At 43.8% G+C, this 20,085-nt stretch overlaps 1 protein-coding gene across 9 annotated transcripts in view; it reads right to left on the reverse strand.

The window, feature by feature from the left end:
- Positions 1 to 14,411, reverse strand: part of HECTD4 (HECT domain E3 ubiquitin protein ligase 4) — a 192,405-nt gene extending 177,994 nt beyond the window's left edge. For all 9 annotated transcript variants that reach the window (XM_023241435.2, XM_045041851.1, XM_045041855.1 and 6 more), the window contains exon 1: positions 14,053 to 14,411. In XM_023241435.2, the coding sequence (XP_023097203.2) occupies positions 14,053 to 14,229 (177 nt within the window). In that variant the 5' untranslated portion in view covers positions 14,230 to 14,411. The remainder of the gene's footprint in view (positions 1 to 14,052) is intronic.
- Positions 14,412 to 20,085: the final 5,674 nt, after the last annotated feature.

Here is a 20,085-nt window from a genome sequence, read left to right on the forward strand (position 1 = left end):
TTATTTATTTATTCTGAGAGAGAGAGAGAGAGAGAGAGAGAGAGAGAGAGAGAGAGAATGCACAGGTGAGCAGGAGAGAGGCAGAGGGAGGGAAGGAGGGAGGGGGAGGGAGAGAGAGAGAGAGAGAGAGAGAGAGAGAGAGAGAGAGAGAGAGAGAAGAATTTTAAGCAGACTCCAGGCCCAGCGCAGAGCCCAACGTGGGGCTCAAACTCACAAACAGTGACATCCTGACCTGAGCTGAAATCAACAGTCTGATGTTTAACCGAATGAGCCACCCAGGCGCCCCAATTTACCATAATTTCTAAGTGATGGTGAGCATAAACAATATTTCAAGGTATGTTCAACATCTATAATATGATAGGAACATAGCTGTGATTTGTGTTAGTTGTACAAAGTTACAGGTTCTACCAGTACCACTGGGGTTCGTTGACTACATTCATGTTTGAAGAGAATGCTGAATTTCACCTTAGGTATGAGTAAATAAATATACAATTTTCCCCATCCTACTTAACAGACCCCCTGCACTCTTATAGATGGTGCCCGGATTCTATTTTCAGGTTCAGAACCCCTGAGGGAAAGGAAAACTTTTTTTTTATTATAAGCTCATCCAAAAATGCTTCCTCCAAAGTCCCCCATATGTGTTTTTACTTTTCATCATTTGCTCCTTTCTCCATTAAGTAAACCAGTAGTTGTTGAGCTACACCGCAACTAGATAACCACGAAGGAATCAGAATCAAGAATACTTCATTTCTTCTATTATCTACCACTGTTTCGATGAAAATATGTTGACACAGCTTTTCCTTCAACATTCTTAATTATTTTATTTCAACAGTAAGAAGAGCAACCATGTCAGAGATAGGAGGTCCAGATTTTCTATCCTGTCCTGTAAATGGTTACGTCTATTATATTAGTCTTTGCTCTTTTGAAATCAGTAATGCAAACTACAAAGCACAAAGCCGACATAGTAAACACAGGAAAGATCCATTACAAACACACGCTAAACGTTAATATTTTGTTGGTGTAAAACCACTACTTGAATGATGCATCTGTAGTTATCAGCATTACTAAACCTACAATTTGCATAAAACGGTTTGCAAATTACGCATCTCCTTGTTGTTAATCTAAAATTGCTACAAACTGTGCTATGACCTAGTAATTCAGCCAACCGCAGGTTTCAGTAGAAACACGAGGGATTCAAGCGTGTCCACTCCAAGTGTCCCATCATGGAACATTAATTATTCTACAATTATTCTTAATAGCACTTTATAAACTCAAAGCTCCACAGAAACATTCAACATTATCGGGAGAGGAATCATACAGCACTATAAAAATCCCCTTAAATTATAAACTGCCTGTAGTAACGGATCGCAGAAACACACTAATAATTACTACAAATGTATAATTTGCCAAACTTTACCAAACAGATAACAATAAACACTAAAAAATTTTTGGCCTCCTATAAGCTGGAATTATCCAAGGTGAGGCTCCATCTCACAAACCATGAAACCATGAACTGAGCTGAAATGAAGAGTCAGACACTTAGCCAACTGAGCCAGTCTAGTGCCCCTGGAATTATCTTTAAAATAACAGATGTGGCTGGGGCTCCTGGGTGGCTCAGTTGATTAAGCCTCCGACTTCGGCTCTGGTCATGATCTCGCAGTTCGTGGGTGCAAGTCCCGCACTGGGCTCTGTGCTGACAGCTTAGAGCCTAGGGCCTAATTCCAATTCTGTGTCTCCCTCTCTCTGTCCCTTCCCCACTCGTGCTCTGTCTGTCTCTCTCTCTCAAAAATAAATAAACATTAGGGGCACCTGGGTGGCTCAGTCGGTTAAGCGTCCGACTTTGGCTCAGGTCATGATCTCGTGGTTCACAGGTTCAAGCCCCACGTTGGGCTCTGTGGTAACAGTTCAGAACCTGGAGCCTGCTTCATGAGATGTCTCCCTTTCTCTCTGCCTCTGCCCCGCTCATATTCTGTCTGTCTGTCTCTCTCTCTCTCTCTCTCTCTCTCTGTCTCTCAGAAATAAATAAAACATTTTAAAAATTTAAAAATAAATAAAATAAAAATAAACATTAATTTTTTTTTTAACGTTTATTTATTTTTGAGACAGAGAGAGGCAGAGCATGAACGGGGGAGGGACAGAGAGAGAGGGAGACACAGAATCGGAAGCAGGCTCCAGGCTCTGAGCCATCAGCCCAGAGCCCGACACAGGGCTCAAACTCACAGACCGTGAGATCGTGACCTGAGCTGAAGTCGGATGCTTAACCGACTGAGCCACCCAGGCGCCCCCCAAAAAATTTTTTTTAATAACAGATGTGGGGAGCCTGGCTGGCTCAGCTGGAAGAACATGTGATTCTTGATCACTCTTGATCAGGGTCGTGAGTTCAAGCCCCACAATAGGTGTAGAGATTAAATAAATAAATAAATAAATAAACTTAAAAAAAATAGCAGATGTGAGGAGAAAGCAGTAAGGTACAAGACAACTATAGTACATCAATAAATTACTATGTAGCCATTAAAAATTATGCTTATAAATTACTATGTAGCCATTAAAAATTATGTCTTTAGGCAGCACCTGGCTAGCTCAGTTGGTAGAACATTCAATTCTTGATCTCAGGATCATGTGTTCAAGCCCCACGTTGGGTGTAGAGATTACTTTAAAAAATAACAATAATAAATAAATAAATAAATAAATAAATAAAGTTTTTATTTTTAAGTTTATTTATTTATTTTGAGGGAGAGAGGGAGAGAATGAGAGTCCCAGTCAGGTTCCGCGATGCAAGGCTTGAACTCATAAACCATGAGATCATGACCTGAGCTGAAGTTGGACACTTAACCAACTGAGCCACCCAGGTGCCCCTAAAAAAAATTATGTTTTTAAATTTTTTTTTAATGTTTTATTTATTCTTGAGGGAGAGAGAGACAGAGTATGAGCGGGGACGGGGCACAGAGAGAGGGAGACACGGCATCCGAAGCAGGCTCCAGGCTCTGAGCTGTCAGCACAGAGCCTGACGCGGGGCTCAAACCCATGAACCGTGAGATCATGACCTGAGCCGAAGTCGGATGCTCAACCAACTGAGCCACACAGGCGCCCCCCAAAAATTATGTTTTTATTTTGAAATTATAAAAATGTACATGAATCAAGTTTTAATATACTATATGATGGGTGGGTGAGGCTGTCCATGTATCATTTCTTTCTCTAAATTCTCAGCCACAGTTTGGGAGTGCAAGAACTCTGTAACATTAACAAATTCAGTAAAAAGTAAATACACAGAAAAAATGTATGTTTTTAAGTCTAATTTGACAAAACTGCTCCCAATAAGTGATTAAAGGATACAAAACTGTGTATAGTATATAATCTCAATTTTGTTTATATATAAAAATGTGAACTGAAGGAAATAGTAAAAAATTAATTAATATGACTTTCTGGATGGTACAATCAAAGGATACTTCTTTTCTCTTTTACACATATGGGTGTTTCTCTGTTTACAACACTCATTTTTTACTTCTTTACAAGCAAAAAAGTTTTGCATAACATAAAAATACAATCAATTAATGAAATTAAATTAAAAGTTAATATCAAGTATTTTTCATAGTTTATTTATTTTTAAAATTTTTAACATTTATTTATTTTTGAGAGAGAGAGAGAGACAGACAATCCAAGCAGGGGAAGGGCAGAGAGAGAGGGAGACACAGAATCCAAAGCAGGCTCCAGGCTCTGAGCTGTCAGCACAGAGCCCAATATGGGGCTCGAACTCATGAGCCATAAGATCATGACCTGAGCCCAAGTCGGACACAACCGACTGAGCCACCCAGGAGCCCCTTTTCATACAGTTTAAAAAAAAGAAAAGGAGAGAGAAGTAGCTGCACATAAAGGAAAAGTTTAAGACAATCTGAGTCGAAACAGTCTACCTAACAACTACCATGCACTAAGAACACACTTCAGGGGCCAGGGTGTCTCTTCCCAGAGCGGGCAGCTCCCCGGCAATGCTGGCCTCTGGCAGCATCCCCAGATCATCAAAATAAGAAGTTGATCTGTCCTGCCTAAATATGCACATGGTCTGATTAACTGGATTACTGACCAAAACGAGTGGATGTCAGAAGACAAGGAAGATCAAGCCACAAGAGAGGTCCTCTGAAGCAAAGGGATAACAGAGAGGCAGCACTAACACTCCGGCTTCTTTCAGCTGACCATGGTTCAGCATGCATTCCCAGGTACCCAATTACATCTACTGGCTTCCTCTTACAGAGCAAAAGCCATTGGCTTAAGCAAATAATAAAAATCAAGCAAATCCATGAGTTCTAGAATAATCTCTATGAGGATGTAAGGAAAAGGGGTCCTAACAAACACTGTCACTCAGGAGTATAAACTAAAACAGTTACTTTGGAAAGCAATTTGGCAATATCTATTAAAACTTAAAAAAGGGGCGCCTGGGTGGCTCAGTCGGTTAAGCGTCCGACTTCGGCTCAGGTCATGATCTCACGGTCCGTGAGTTCGAGCCCCGCGTCGGACTCTGTGCTGACAGCTCAGAGCCTGGAGCCTGTTTCAGATTCTGTGTCTCCCTCTCTCTCTCTGACCCTCCCGCATTCATGCTCTGTCTCTCCCTGTCTCAAAAATAAATAAACGTTAAAAAAAAAAAACATTAAAAAGATAAATAAATAAAACTTAAAATGGTCACCTATGACCCAGCAATTCTACTTCTCAGGAGCCACTCGAGAGAAATATTCCAACATGTGCACAACAGACATGCAAGGTAGGTACTGAAGGACCAATTTTCATAGTGAAAAACTGAAAACAACCAAAATACCCATTGTGGTAACCTGAATAATGCTCCCTACCGAGATATTTAAGTCCTAATCCCCAGAACCCGTAAACGTGATGTTGGACGGCAAAAGGGATTCTGCAAATGTGATTAAATTAAGGATCTTGAGATGGAGAGATTACCCTGGATTATCCGGGGGGGAAGGGGACTCCAAAGGTCCTTACAAAAGGGATGCTGGAGGAGCCCATTAAACAAGACCTGTGATGACAGGCCAGAGACCAGACTGACACACTCTGAAGACGGAGGAAGGAGCCACTAGAAGCTGTGGTCAAGGCCAGGGAACAGATTCTCCCTTAGAACCCGCGGAAGGAACCAGACGTACCCACAGCGGACTTGGACCCGGTGAGACTCATTCTGGACTTCCGGTTTCCAGAAACGTAAGAGTAAATGTAAGAATAAATTTGTGTTGTTTTAAGCCACTAAGTTTGCGATGATTTGTTAGTATAGCAACAGGAAGCTAATACACCCATCAATCGGGGAACGGCTAAATAAACCAGTATTTCGGGAGTCCCAAGCAGCACTTAAAAAAAAGAAAAACGCGGTAAAAAAAAAAAAAATGCAGTAGATCTATATAGAGAGACATAGGAAGGTTAAAACATACCATTTAGTTTAAAAAGTTACAAAACGAGGGGCACATAGGTGGCTTAGTGAGGTAAGTGACTGACTTCACCTCAGGTCATGATCTCACGGTTCGTGGGTTCGATCCCCACGTGAGGCTCTGTGCTGACAGCTCAGAGCCTGGGGCCTGCTTCAGATTCTGTGTCTCCCCCTCTCTCTGCCCCTCCCATGCTCTGTCTCTCTCTGTCTCTTAATTATAAATAAACATTTAAAAAATGGTAATAATAAATAAATGTTACAAAAATTTTTTAAAAAGTTGAATGCTTAACTGATTGAGCCACCAGGCACCCCTGTTTTTCTACTTTTTATGAGGATGCATTCATGTATTCATTTAAAAAATTTTGGGGGGGCACCTGGGTGGCGCAGTCGGTTAAGCGTCCGACTTCATCCAGGTCACGATCTCGCGGTCTGTGGGTTCGAGCCCCGCGTCGGGCTCTGGGCTGATGGCTCAGAGCCTGGAGCCTGTTTCCGATTCTGTGTCTCCCTCTCTCTCTGCCCCTCCCCTGCTCATGCTCTGTCTCTCTCTGTCCCAAAAATAAATAAACGTTGAAAAAAATATTAAAAAAAAAAAAATTGGGGGGAGGGGGCGTCTGAGTGGCTCAGGTCATGATCTCATGGGTTCGCGGGTTCGAGCCCCGCATCGGGCTCTGGGCTGACAGCTCGGATCCTGGAGCCTGCTTCGGATTCTGTGTCTCCCTCTGTCTGCACCTCCACTGCTTGCACTCTCTCACATTGTCTCAAAAATAAATAAACATTAAAAATTTTTTTAATAAACAAATAATAATAATAAATTTTTAATGTTTATTTATTTTGAGAGAGGGCAGAGAGAGAGAGGAGAGAGAGAATCCCGAGCAGGGTCCACACTCAGTGCAGAGCCCAACTCAGGGCTCAATCTGAGATCATGACCTGAGCTGAAATCAAGAGTCAGATGCTTGGAGTGCCTGGGTGGTTCAGTCGGTTAAGCTTCTGACTTCAGCTCAGGTCATGATCTTGCAGTTCATGGGTTTGAGCACCGCATCGGGTTCTGTGCTGACAGCTCAGAGCCTGGAGCCTGCTTCAGATTCTGTGTCTCCATCTCTCTCTACCCTTACCCCACTGATGCTCTGTCTCTCTCTCTCAAAAATAAATAAACATTAAAAAAAAAAAAAAAAAAAAGATAGGGCACCTGGGCGCCTCAGTCCGTTAAGCATCTGACTTCGGCTAAGGTCATGATCTCATGGTTTGTGAGTTCGAGCCCCAGGTGGGGCTCTGGGCTGACAACTCGGAGCCTGGAGCCTGCTTCAGACTCTGTGTCTCCCTCTCACTCTCTCTGCCCCTCCCCCACTTGTGCTCTGTCTCTCTCTCTTTCTCCAAAATAAATAAAATGTAAAAAAAAAAACTGGGGGGGCGGGGGGCGCCTGGGTGGCTCAGTCGGTTAAGCGTCCGACTTCGGCTCAGGTCATGATCTCACAGTTCGTGGGTTTGAGCCCTGCGCCGGGCTCTGTGCTGACAGCTCAGAGCCTGGAGCCTGTTTCAGATTCTGTGTCTCCCTCTCTCTCTGCCCCTCCCCCACTTGCACTCTGTCTCTCTCTGTCCCCAAAATAAATAAACATTAAAAAAAAAAAAAAAAAGAAACTACCACTTTCTGAGAAAAAAAAATTTTTTTTTTTTAAACAAAAAAAGAGTTAGATGCTTAACTGACTGAGCCACCCAGGCACCTCCGTTTTAAATTTTTTTAATTGAAAAAAATTCTTAATTTAAATTTAAATTAAAAAGATTGTTTGATGGATACATAAATTGTGTTAAAAAATTCAAGATCAAAGTAGTAGTTATATAATATCCGCAGTCTTCTCTCCTTTTGAAGTAACTATGCATTTGTCCCATAGTTGATCACCTGCTGTTATTTACATTTGTCTAGAACTATTGACTAAACATCTTAGGAAGCAGACCTCACTCCTTGTGTTCATCCCACAAGTACCGTTGTAAAACAAGATGGAAACAGGGGAGGGAGGAGAAAGCACGGGGCCCTTTCAGGACTTGACATGCCTTTCATAATTATCACCACAGGTAACTTATTACTTGGGAAAGAACAGGTGCATGACAATCCACCCAATAGCCCTGGCCAACAGGTGGCATTTTGTGACAGTCAATATGGAAGCCAAGAAGACAGATAATAATCAAAACTGATTTATTTAGCAAGAGCTTGGACATACAATTGGAGGAAAACTGAAATGTTATCTCATCTGTCTAGCCATACTGCAAACAATTGGGAAGGAAGAAAATTCCAGAGGGATCATACACACACAAAAACCCTACCATCTCCACTATCCACTACAAGAAAATAAAATCCTGTTGAAGGCACAGTTTTGCTTTCATATACAATGCTCAGCTGAATGAATATCCAATAACTTCCCAACAATGTAGCACCTTATAAAGGCAGTTTATACACTGTAAGTATATAAATAAGCACATCCCTCCTTATCTGGTCCTTACGTTAACCCTGTTATTGCTCTCCTCTTACAGATGATGAGACAGTTAAACATGATTTTAAAGCCTGGACCCTGGGCTAGAGTCAGTCCAGCTTCACTACTCACTGTATGACCTTTGTCAAGCTACTTCATTTCTGTGCCACTGTCTCCTCATTTGTAAAGTAAGGGTAACAATAGTAACAACCTTAGAAGGTTTTTGTGAGTGCTGAATGAGATCATGGGTGTCAAGTGCTTGGCACAGAGCCTGGCACACAACATGCTGACACTGTGGTCAGGGTGGTAAGTAGAGGTGGGGACAATGATGACAGAGAAGTTGCAGTGGAAGAAGAAACCAGGGATTACTAAAGGCGTGGCATTTGCCCAAAGTCACACAGCCGGTAAGGGGCAGAGCTGGAACTTCAGTCCCAGTCTGACTCTTCAAACCTGACTTTGACCTCTAGGTAATTCTGCCTCCCACTATCCTCAGGTACCTCATTCTAACTTTATAGCTAACCAGCCAAACCTGAGAGCTGCTTGAGCCATTTGTCCAAGCTCACCCGCTCTTCTTCCAGGGCTCGTTCGTTCCTTCCTTCCTTCCTTCCTTCCTTCCTTCCTTCCTTCCTTCCTTCCTTCCTTCCTCTCTCTCTCTCTCTCTCTCTCTCTCTCTCTCTCTTTCTTTCTTTCTTTCTTTCTTTCTTTCTTTCTTTCTTTCTTTCTTTCTTTCTTTCTTTTTAAGTTTATTTATTTGGGGGCAGGCAGGGGCATAGAGAGAAGCAGACAGAGGATCCGAAGCAGGCTCTGTGCAGGGCTTCAACTCACAAGCCGTGAGATCATGACCTGAGCTGAAGTCGGACGCTTAACCGACTGGGCGCCCCTCTTCTTTCAGCGCTCATCAATTACATGGTAATTAATTCTACTGGTGAGCAAAGGTAGTTTTATTCACTTATTCATTAACTCTTCCCAATTGAGAATTTGGAATTCTATAAAAGTACATAAGCCCCTTCCAAAGGATTCTGACCAAAAGATAAAAAGGCTGGTGGTATCTTCCTAGGAGAAGACATCAACATTTATAAATCTAAATTATCATCTTAAAGGTTTCATGTGAGTGTATCCTAAGTATTCAGAGCCTTAACTTATTCCAGGGCATCTGGGTGGCTCAGTCAGTTGAGTGTCTTGACTTTGGCTCAGGTCATGATCTCATGGTTTGTGGGTTCGAGCCCCATGTCAGGATCTGTGCTGACAGCTGAGACTAGAACCTGCTTCTGATTCTGTGTCTCCCTCTCTCTCTGCTCCTCCCCTGCTCACTCTCTGTCTCTCTCAAAAATAAACAAACATTAAAAAAAAAAAAAAAAAGCCTTAACTTATTCCAGATGATCAACTCATCCCTTACTTAGTAAAACAACAAACAAAAAATCCTCCTGAGCCTTGGTTCATTTCCTAGATAGTATCAGTAAAGCATACTGGGCTTGTGTGGAGTTTGTTTGTTTGTTTGTTTGTTTGTTTGTTTTAGTGAGATCAAACAGGCATACAGTAAACTGCATACAATTAAAACATACACTTTGATGAGTTTTGACCTATGTATATATACAACCATAAATCCATCACCATAATCAAAACAGGGAGCACATCCATCACCCAAAAGTTTCCTTGTGCTTTTTTATAACCCCTTTTCCCATCCCTTCCAACCCACCTTCATCCCCAGGCAACCACTGACCTGCTTCCTGTCACTATAAATGAGTCTGCATTTTCTAGAATTTCATATAAGTGGAATCTTACAAGATGAATTCCTGTTCATCTAGCTTCTTCCACTCAGTATAAATCGCACTTGTTTATCCATTCACCTTTTGGTGGATGTTTAGATTGTTTTTTCCAGTTTTGGGCAAGCACAAATAAAGTTGCCATGAACATTCATGTTCAAGTCTTCTGAATTGGTGTGAGTATGCAGGTATGCGGTGGGTCCTTATAAACAGAATGAAAAATCCAGAACACTAACCAAAATGCCTGAGTTCAAAATTAAGCTCAACTGTAGAGTATAAAATATCTTGGCCAATTTGGGACAGTCAATTAGCTTCCCTGTCAACATCCACATATGCAATGCCTGCCCCCCCCCGCTGGAGTTTATAAGGAAAATGAGATAGGAAGCGGAAATCTTTTGGAACTTCCACAAATAAGCTATTGCTTTTTTTCTTGCAAATGCCCTTAAAAAGACAAAAAGACTAACGTTCTATGAAACGTAATGCAAAATGCAATATTTGAGTTGTCATTTTTAAGTTCTTAAGAATTTCTTCAATTTATATTTATTTCACACTTAAAAAAATTATTTCCTACATGCTTTCACTTTCTGCCAACAACATAAAATTAAAATAAACACAGGTAGCTATTTTAAACACCCCAAAGAAACCTCACTCTGCATTTCTAATACACGGCAGTGGATTCAAAGTCCTCATCTACCAGCCCTACTCGGTCTGCATCCCAAGCTCTCCATCTCCTATCACTCTCCTCTTCCCCTTGGCTTCCTGGGCTCAGAGCACCAAACTACGGATGCTGAGGGTGCTTCCCTCTGAGGGACTTGGCTCCTGCTGTCCTCTGTCTAGGATGTACTTTCCCCAGGAGCCATATGGTACACTCACTCTCTCCTCCTTCAGGTCTCTGCTCAAATGCCATCTTGTGCTTTCCTGTCCTGCCCATCCTACATGAAACGGAGCCCTTCCCCCCATTCCTCCCTATTCCTCCCCATTCCTCCTACCCACCTATACTTGTCTCCACAGCACTCATCATTTGACATATTACATATACATAATATGTGTTTGATTACTGGTTATTGTCTATATCCTCCCACTAAAATAAAAGGTTTTTAAAGACAAAGATTTTATTTTATCCTCTGCTGTGTCCTCAACACCCAGGACAGTGGGCCCCACCCACTGCTGAATTCTACAAATACTTGAAGAAGAAATTTGTTGGTTACACCCTATTTATTGATTTCAAAAATAAATGCTGGGGGGCCTGGCTGGCTCAGTTGGAAGAGCATTGATCTCAGGGTCATGAGTTCAAACCTGCCCTTGGGTGTAGAGATTACCAAAAAAAATAAAATAAAATAAACTTAAAAAAAAAAATTCTAAACTTCTGTTTAGAATTAACTAGGAAGAAATTTTAATTCAAATGTTGTGCTCTTGCTTAAATTAAAATGCTAAGTCAATGTTGATCTACTTCGTAGCATGGGTTCTTTTTTGAAATTGACATTTAACTTTGAGCAGCACTTACACAGTGAAAAGAACAGTGGAATTCAAAGGCAGGAAAGCGAAGACCTACACGTCTGTGCTGCCATAACTAGCTTCACTACCAAGTCATAGCCTCTCCTGATCTCAGATAACTTCTCTCTAAAATGAGGGAAGCACTTATCTCCAAGGTCCCTTCTTGTTGCAAGGTTCTGACACTCTACTGTAGTTACTGCACACGTATGCGTTAAGTTTGCCAATCATAAATTTGTTGGCTTAAATGTTTGTTTTTTTAATTATTTCTGAGAAGAAAGGTGGTGGGGCGCGGGGGGAACCAGAGAATCCCAAGCAGGCTCAGTGATGTCCACACAGAGCCCAACAAGGGGCTTGATCTCACAAACTGGGAGATCACGACCTGCACCAAAATCCAAAGTCAGACGCTCAACTGACTGAGCCACCCGGGCTCCCCATAAATTTGTCAGCTTAATCCAAATTTGTCATGATCCGAAACCGTCACCTGAAGGACTCTATGTCACTAGAAAACCCTGTGGAAATATGGCCACTGGTTAGCCAGGTGTCCGCTGCAAGGAGAGGCTTGGAAGACTTCGCAGGGGTGGCAGCATTGCAAAAGTCAGTTTTTAAAAAGGTGATGAACTTCTAAGCTTCCTCAAATATGAAAAAGAACACATTACTAGAAAGGGAATAAAGATACCTGTTCACTACTCTATCTTTAGCCAGTGACGAAATTTTAAATAATTACAAATATGAGTATCCTACTGCATGGATAAACAGCAGAACATTACAGATAAGAAGCAGATGTGTTGGAGACCAACAGACCTGGGTTAATGTCCTGGCTCCGCGTGGGGGATGTTGAGCAAGTCACATACACACTCTGCGTTTACTTGCCTCATCTGTACGGTGGGTGTAACATGTATAGTTGTTACAACGGGTAACAGTATTTAACTACCAGGATCCTTTGGGGAACTTAATAAGATGATGTTTGACACACAGGATACGCTTAGGATTGTCATTAAATAACTAAATGCGAATACGCCCACACAAACACAAATCTAATAGCCACAAAAACATTCTTAGCTATCCATTTCTACTGATACTATATAGCCTGTATAACGTGGAAAGAAATGAAAAAAGTTCTTCGCCAGTGACAGTCATAAATATTTATCACCCATACACATACTGGCTTCTGAGAGGTCAGAACCTACATTTTCTTTAAGAGTGTTTTAAAATTCACCAAGCCAGAGAGGTTCTTTCTTGAAGATCATTCTTCTGTGGAAACAGCTGACAAATACTCAATACATTTACGCAGTAAACATCTTAGGAAAGCCAACTTAATAGCTCAGGTATTTTTAACTACTGCTACCTTCTTAATACTGAAAATAAATAAACTACATTACGTATAAAATTGCGGGATCCGTGAACTTAGTCTCTAAGGAACAAAGAGCATCCACTTCCCACATTTCAGACACAACAAAGTCAATTAAATAAAAAGATTCCACCATCATAGCATAATGCCCTTTGAATTTTCAAGCCCATAAGACACTCAGACGCTTCCTTTTTCTAGAATAGGCCCAAATGAGACATAATAAAACTACGATTCCATGTTAGGAATTCCCTACCAACTTGTTATCTTCCCTTTTCGGTGGCCAGGAAGTCAATTAAGAGTTCACAATGGGAATGCTGCAGGCTCCAGCTCAAATCCAGACACAAAACACAGGGGAACGCACTCGCATCTCAAGCACGCCCAAGCGTCTTGGCCACCGCGATCTGATCGCTACCGTTTCCAGAAACACACAGTAATGGGTTTTAATCCATTTCTATAAACGTTCCTTGTGCTGCGAGCCAAAGTGCATGCAAAACCGCAAAACACAAAAGATTCCTCACATTCCGTTTTTAGCCAGAAGACAAGGCCATCCTCCCCGCGCCCTAGGCGCCCTACCCCAGAAAGTCCTCTTTGCGACACTAAGAATTTCATGAACCCCCCGGTGCTACCTACACATCAAAATATCATCCCACAAAGTGGAGGGGGTGCAGCGTCAGCATCGGCTGGCCTCGATGAAACGATACAGCCAGTATTCTCACCTCTGGGCAAACACGAAACCAAGTGAAGTCGGTGGAAAGTTCTCATCAACCGAGCATATTTGGTTTCCTTCTGCCCCCAAACCCGACATCACAATTGCGGAGATTTGCTTTTGCACCTGCCACGGCCCGTAAGCCTCGGCTTCTCGGCGACCCTCGAGCTCACAAAAAAAAAAAAAAAAAAAAAAAAAAAAAAAAAAGGCCTTGAGGCCTAAAGCGCCCGTGACCCTTTGCGGAGAGCGCAACGTAGGGCCCCTGAAGCATCACCATCGCTGTCCACACCGCCCGCTTCCCTGACAAAGGCCCCGTGTCAACCCGAGGCACGGCACAGACAAGTTGCTGGATTGCCCATCACGGACCGACAGCTGCCACCAACCTCCCCCGGGAGAAAAAAAAATCCACACAGAACTGGGAATGAAAAAGGGCGAGGTGTACAGCGTCAAAATTAAAATGTCCCCAGAGCTAAGCAACCTGGGTGTGCCCTGGAAGTGAGTCCGGGGGGTCCGTGGGGGAGGGGAGCGAGCGAGCCGGGGAGGCGCCGGTGGCTCCTCCAGAGCGTGAAGGCCGTGCCGGGTGACAGTCTAATAAAATGCCGGGTGTCGGAACGTTCCGAATGAAACCACAAACGCAGTCCCCGGCGGGCTTGAGGCCCCGAGGCGGCAGGGAGGCGGGCGGGCTGCGGACCTGCGGCCGCGGCCCCCCACCTGTCCGCCCCGCGCCCACACACCTGCCGGGGGCAGCCTTCGGGGGACCTCGGGGTCGGGGTGAGGCAGAGGTGTGACGACGGCCCCGATCCCGGGGATGCGGGGCGGGTGGGCTAATGTGCTGGCCGAGGCCGGGGAGCAGCCTCGCTCACCTCCAGGTCGGTGTCGGCGGCCTCCGGGGCCCCGAGGATCTCGCTGGGCAGCTCGGCCAGGTCGGTGACCCGGATCAGCCCGTCGTGCAGGAAGATGGTCTCCTCCTTCACCGAGAGCCACTGCGCCGAGTCCGCGGCCGCCGCCGCCGCAGCCGCCGCGGCCGCCGATGAGCCCATGGCCCCGGGTGAGGGCTTGGCGGTGAGGAGCAGCCGCCCGGCCCGGGAGAGATGCGAGCAGGAGCCGCCGAGATCACCAGTCCATAGCAGCAGCCGCCGCGCCCGCCTGCAGCGCCCCGCTCGCCGCCTCGCCTGTGCAGCTCCGCCCTAGGCGGTCCGATCCGCCATCCCCCCCCACCCCCGGCCCCGGAGACCCCAGCCCCGCCGCCACCGCCGCCGCCCTGAGGAGCAGGACCCGCCTCTGCCGCTCGGCAGCCAACTGTCAGTGAGACGCCATGTTGGGGGCGGGGCTCCCGGCATGCCCTGCGGAGCGGACAATACAGGCTCCGCCCACCCGCCTGGCCCCGCCCACTCCGGGCCGCCAGGGGCTCACAGGTCTGCAGGACCGGTGCTTCGCCTCTGGCTCGGTCCTGCCCTCCGACTGACCTTCCCCGCCTCCTCTACCCCTAGCCGTTTGGGGGCGCCCTGGGTCTGCTGTCCTCCGGGAGAAGCCGCCGCCTCCCCTCCTCTCCCTACTCAGGTGTGCACCCCTTGCAGTGGCCAGAGCCCCCAGCCTGGGCAGAACATAGCGGTTCACTCCCTGCTGCTTTCACATTTCAATGAGATACATGCACAAATCCGGCACGGTGCACGCTTGTTCACAAGCACTTGGGAGAGCCTCACAGTAGGTACTTCATAGTTACTAAAATGTCTAGGAAACAATAAGCACTCAAAACCTGATGAAAATAGAGGTGCCTAACTGGCTCAGTCGGTTAAGCCGCCAACTTTGGCTCTGATCATGATCTCCCGGTTGGCGGGTTCGATCCCAGCCTCGAACTCTGTGCTGACTGCTTGGAGCCTGTTTCAGATTCTGTGTCTCCTATCTCTCTGCCCCTCCCCGGCCTGCGCTCTCTCTCTCCCTCTCTCTCTCTCTCAAAATAAATAAACATTAAAAAAAAAAAAAACTAATGTAAATAAAGCACTGGTCACAATGCTTGGTGCCCCAAGTCTGGCACTGCATAAGTATTCCCTAGTGGGAGTTGAAACTATCGTTATATTCCATCAGTATTTAACACTGATTGACATGCGCCTTAAAAATAAGCACGCAGGTCCATTTTAGGAAAGAACTATGTGTGTAGAGAAAAATGTATGGAAGAACACATACCAAATTGTTAACATGAGTTGCCATGCAGAGAGTAATGGTTGAGGTGAATGTCATCTTTGTATTTTTTTTATAATTAAAAAAAAAAGCACTCATTGGTATCACAGAACTTGAAAATGTATGTCCACAAAAAAAACATGCACACAGATGTTTCTAGCAGCTTTATTCATAATTTCCCAAACTTGGAAGTAACCAGGATGCTCTTCAGTAGCATCCAGGCAATGGGATATCATTCAGAGCTAAAAAGAAATGACCATCAAGCCGCGAAAAGACATGGAGGAGACTTCAAGGCATATTACTAAGTGAAAGAAGCCAATCTGAAAAGGTGACATAGTATGTGATTCCAACCATAGGACATTCTGGAAAAGGCAGAACTGTGGAGACAGTAAAAAGATCAGTGGTTGCCGAGGTTTTGGGGTGTGGATGAATAGGCAGAGTGTGGAGGATTTTTAAGGCAGTGAAAATACTTTGATACTGAAATGATGGAGACATGTCATTATTCATTTGTCCAAATGCATGGAATGTACACCACCAAGAGCAAGCCATAATGGAAACTATGGACTTTGGGAATGATAATGTGTCAGTGTGGGTTCCTCACTTGCAACAAATGTACCATCTGGTGGGGGATATTGAAGATAAAGGAAGCTATGCATGTGTGGAGGCAGGGAGTATGTGGAAAATCTCTGTCCCTTCCTCTCAATTTTGCTGTGAACCTAAAACTGCTCTGAAAAGTAGTTTTCATAAAGAATAAATAAGCAAATGAATCACAAGGACATTAAGGTGCATTCCCTTTGATCCAGCAATTCAGCTATGAGGAAGTTGTTCCAAGGAAATAATCAGACCCATTGTCAAGGATGCACACACAGGGATGGACAGGTCCGTATTGTTTATAAGAGAAAAAATTATAACCAGTCTAAACATCCACCAATATGGAAATGGTTAACCATAATAATGGTATATCCATAAGATGAAATATTATGAAGCCATTCAGAATAATGTTTGTGAAAAATATTAATGCAAGTGAATGTTTACAATGTATTGCTAAATGGAAAAAATCAGGCTAAAATAGTAAGGAAAATTTGGAATTTAACTATGTCTATGTACCATTGCATTTAAAAAAAAATTTTTTTTAATTTATTTTTGAGAGAGAGGGACAGAGTGCAAGTGGGGGAGGGGCAGAGAAAAAGGGAGACAGAATCTAAAGCAGGCTCCAGGCTCTGAGCTGTCAGCACAGAGCTTGATGCAGGGCTCAAACTCATGAACCAGGAGATCATGACCTGAGCCAAAGTCGGCCACTTAACTGAGCCACCTAGGTGCCCCTACAATTGCATTTTAAAAATGACACAGCATGTGTGACTGTAGATACAGAATAAAAGACTGGAGGATATCATGCCTGATAACATATGGGTAAATTTCAGCAATGCACTGACTGGGGGACCTATGGTTTGTGCTTTGGAATGTTTTCCCAGTTTTCTTCCTAGAGCGTGTATTACATTTGAGAAAAGCAAAAAAAAAAAATTTTTTTTAAAAGCTATTGAACACCTAGGAATCAGAATACTTCTATTTATTTATCCACCATAACACCCTTCAGATGATTCATGAACAGCCCATTGTACAAGAACTGAAGCTCAGAATTAAGTGACTTGCACCTGCCTAGGAATTGGCAGAATCAAGATTTGAACCTATAGCAGGCTCCATCCTGCACTGCCTCCCTCCTAAACAAATAATTCTTATTCATGGCACTGTTAACAATCTCACGCCTCTTATAATGTTAAATTTCAATTTTATGATACTTATTCCACAAGCATTTGTTGAGCCTCTAGTAGATGTCAAATCCTGGGAAGCATATAGAATGGAGCTATATCTGAATCCCTGAAATAATACAGGAAAAATGGACTCCCTGCTCCCAGAGAGCTGGACAGTTCTAATAACGTATGTCAAAGATATTCCACAGAAAGATGGCTATGCTTCTCTTATTCTTTCAACAAATATTTCTTGATTCCTGCTGTATAACAGACATTGTGCTAAGGCAGAAAAGTCTTCTCTCAAGGAAGACAACAATCTAGTGAGGGAGACAGACAAGGAGCAAAGAAATACTAAGTCCAGCAGTTCGGAGCAGATCAGTGCCATGTAAACAATGAAACAGGCCAATGGAATAAAATGACATTTCGCAACAACCCTAGGAGAGATGGAGTATTATTGTCCTCTCTTCCAGTTGGGACACCAAATCTCCACTGGATACTTTGCTCAACATCTGACAACCAATGACTATCAAAACTCAGATGTGAACCCAGGTCTGTCTCATTCTACGATCCCAGCTTCCTTATTTTGGCTGTAAAGAAAGCACTTCTTTTCTTTTGCTTACAACTTCCCAACCTAATGCCAAACATCACAATTTTTTAAATGCTCGGGTTTTAGAATCTAAATAACCATCGGTGTAGCTCAGGGAAACATTCTCCTGCTCTTATTTTTATATTTCAAGATCAGGAGTCAAGATGCCCAGAAACTATTGTCCTTCACCCTAATTAATGAAAACAGCACATACCCAGGGCTGAAAGTCTTTAGACTGCATAATGAATAGTTATTTAATATTTTAGCAACAGTAATTAATTAGTCATAGGACTGCATGCCTGCCACCGTACCATGATGAGGCAGCTGATGAATTAATATTTATAGAACCCCCTCTGGAAAAAGACCATTTACTGGGAATTTCTAGAATGGTCAGAAAGACAAAGAAAGTCCCCGGTCAAAAGAACTCTATGCTGGAAGCCCGGGTGCAGAGAATCCAAATTTAGTCAAGACAACACACACACACACACACACACACACACACACACACACACACACACACACACCTATGCACGCAGGAAACATCCATTCATAGGTTCATAGAAAAAAAGGTTTATGGTTTATGATTTCTTTTCTTTGGAATTGTCCATTCCACTCTTCCATTCAAAAATGAGGTTGAGGTATCGAGATGGGAAGAAAAGAGAAGGTGTTGACTGGGCAACCCTAAGTTGGAAGCAAACAAGCAGCATGAGAAAGCAGGAAAATAGTGTTGGTAGGTTGGACCTCAGTTTCTCTTGGGAAGCATCTCCCCAAGAGAGAGCAAGCTTGTTGATGAAGACCATCTCCCTGCTGCCCCAGCTGCTGACGTGATGTTCACTGGCCTCGGCTCAAGCTGGGGCCCCTCTGGGATTTTGCAGTATCTCTCCCTTCTGCTGGCTTTTCTGTACCAGCTGACTGTCTAAAATGAGCCTGTAATCCTTACTGGGCTCACAAAATGCGAGTGTGGAGTGAAGATAAGTGGTCCTTGAAAAGCCTTAATAAAGCTTGAAATAGCTTTAAACAAAGCATCCATGTTAATTTTTAAGGTTTTTCAAAGCACCAAGGGAAAAAACACATGCACACATCTGCTAAATAGACACACACACTGACAGAAACTGTGGGGGAGATTGATTATTTCCATCTCACTAATCACAGTCTCAAAGAGGAAACATACACCTACTTAAAATCTTTTTTTTTTCCAAATGATCTGGTGGATCTTGTTCTTTTTTTCTTTTTCCTTTTTTTTTTTTTTTTATTCAAGGAAGATTATTTCGGATCAGGGGTGGGTCTATGAAGCGGCAGGGAAAGGAAATCGGATAAAAGATGTATTTGAAAACGGAGAGGGAGAAATTCTCCTTGGCGCTCCTTTGAATTACCATCGCTAAGGGACCAGCCTCCACGTTGATGAAAAGCCCAAAGATGAGGCAGCATTGGGTGCAGCTCTCATTGGTAAAATCAAGCACCTTGGAGCTCTGAAAGTTGCTGTGTCCTCTCGCGCCCCCCTGTGGGCACCAGAGGCCTTACTGCGCCGGAATTTAAAAATCTGACTTGCCGGGGCGCCTGGGTGGCTCAGTCAGCTGAGCGTCCAATTTTGGCTCAGGTCATGATCTCACGGTTTGTGAGTTCGAGCCCCGCATCAGGCTCTGTGCTGACACAGGGCCTGGAGCCTGCTTCGGATTCGGTGTCTCCCTCTCTCTCTCTCTCTGCCCCTCCCCCACTCATGCTCCTTCTGTCTCAGAAATAAGCATTAAAAAAAAAAAAATCTGACTTGCCAATTTGCAAAAATCTCCCCTGCTGCAAAAATTTAGAGGAAGAAATGGTACCCCCCCCCCAAACACACACACACAAAGAAAAAGTGAGCAAAAGACACAATCGTAGAGTTTTCACAAAAGGAAAAGCAAGCACTCTATGTTTTCATTAATTCAGTATTCCCTGAGTGCAAGAAGTCCTATCTGTGAGGGGGGGAGTGGAGCATATAGAGCAGAGACACCTGATTCATATTTGGGGTGAGACTTGGGGGCCAGATCTAAAGCAGTAGTTCTCAACCGTGGAGAACCTACGTGATTTTTGCCTACCGGGGGACATTTGGCAATGCCTGGATGAGTTTTTTCATCATGAAGGGGTTGAATGCTACTGACGTCTAGTGAATGGAGGCCAGAGATGCGGCTAAACATTCTAGAATGCACAGAACAGTTCCCCCCTTCATGTTGACATTTGCATGCAACCCCCAAATGTCATTAATGTGGAGGCTCAAAAACTGACCAAAAGTGAGGACTGTAGTCAGGGGAAGGGTAGCAGTAGAGTTCCCCAAGCCTTCAGAATAGCATGTGTAAAATCTAAGAAGTGAGATAATAATGTACATTTAAAATAAAATAGTATGCAGCCAT

Source organism: Felis catus, chromosome D3, assembly GCF_018350175.1.
Source record: "Felis catus isolate Fca126 chromosome D3, F.catus_Fca126_mat1.0, whole genome shotgun sequence".
NCBI classification, from domain to species: Eukaryota; Metazoa; Chordata; class Mammalia; order Carnivora; family Felidae; genus Felis; species Felis catus.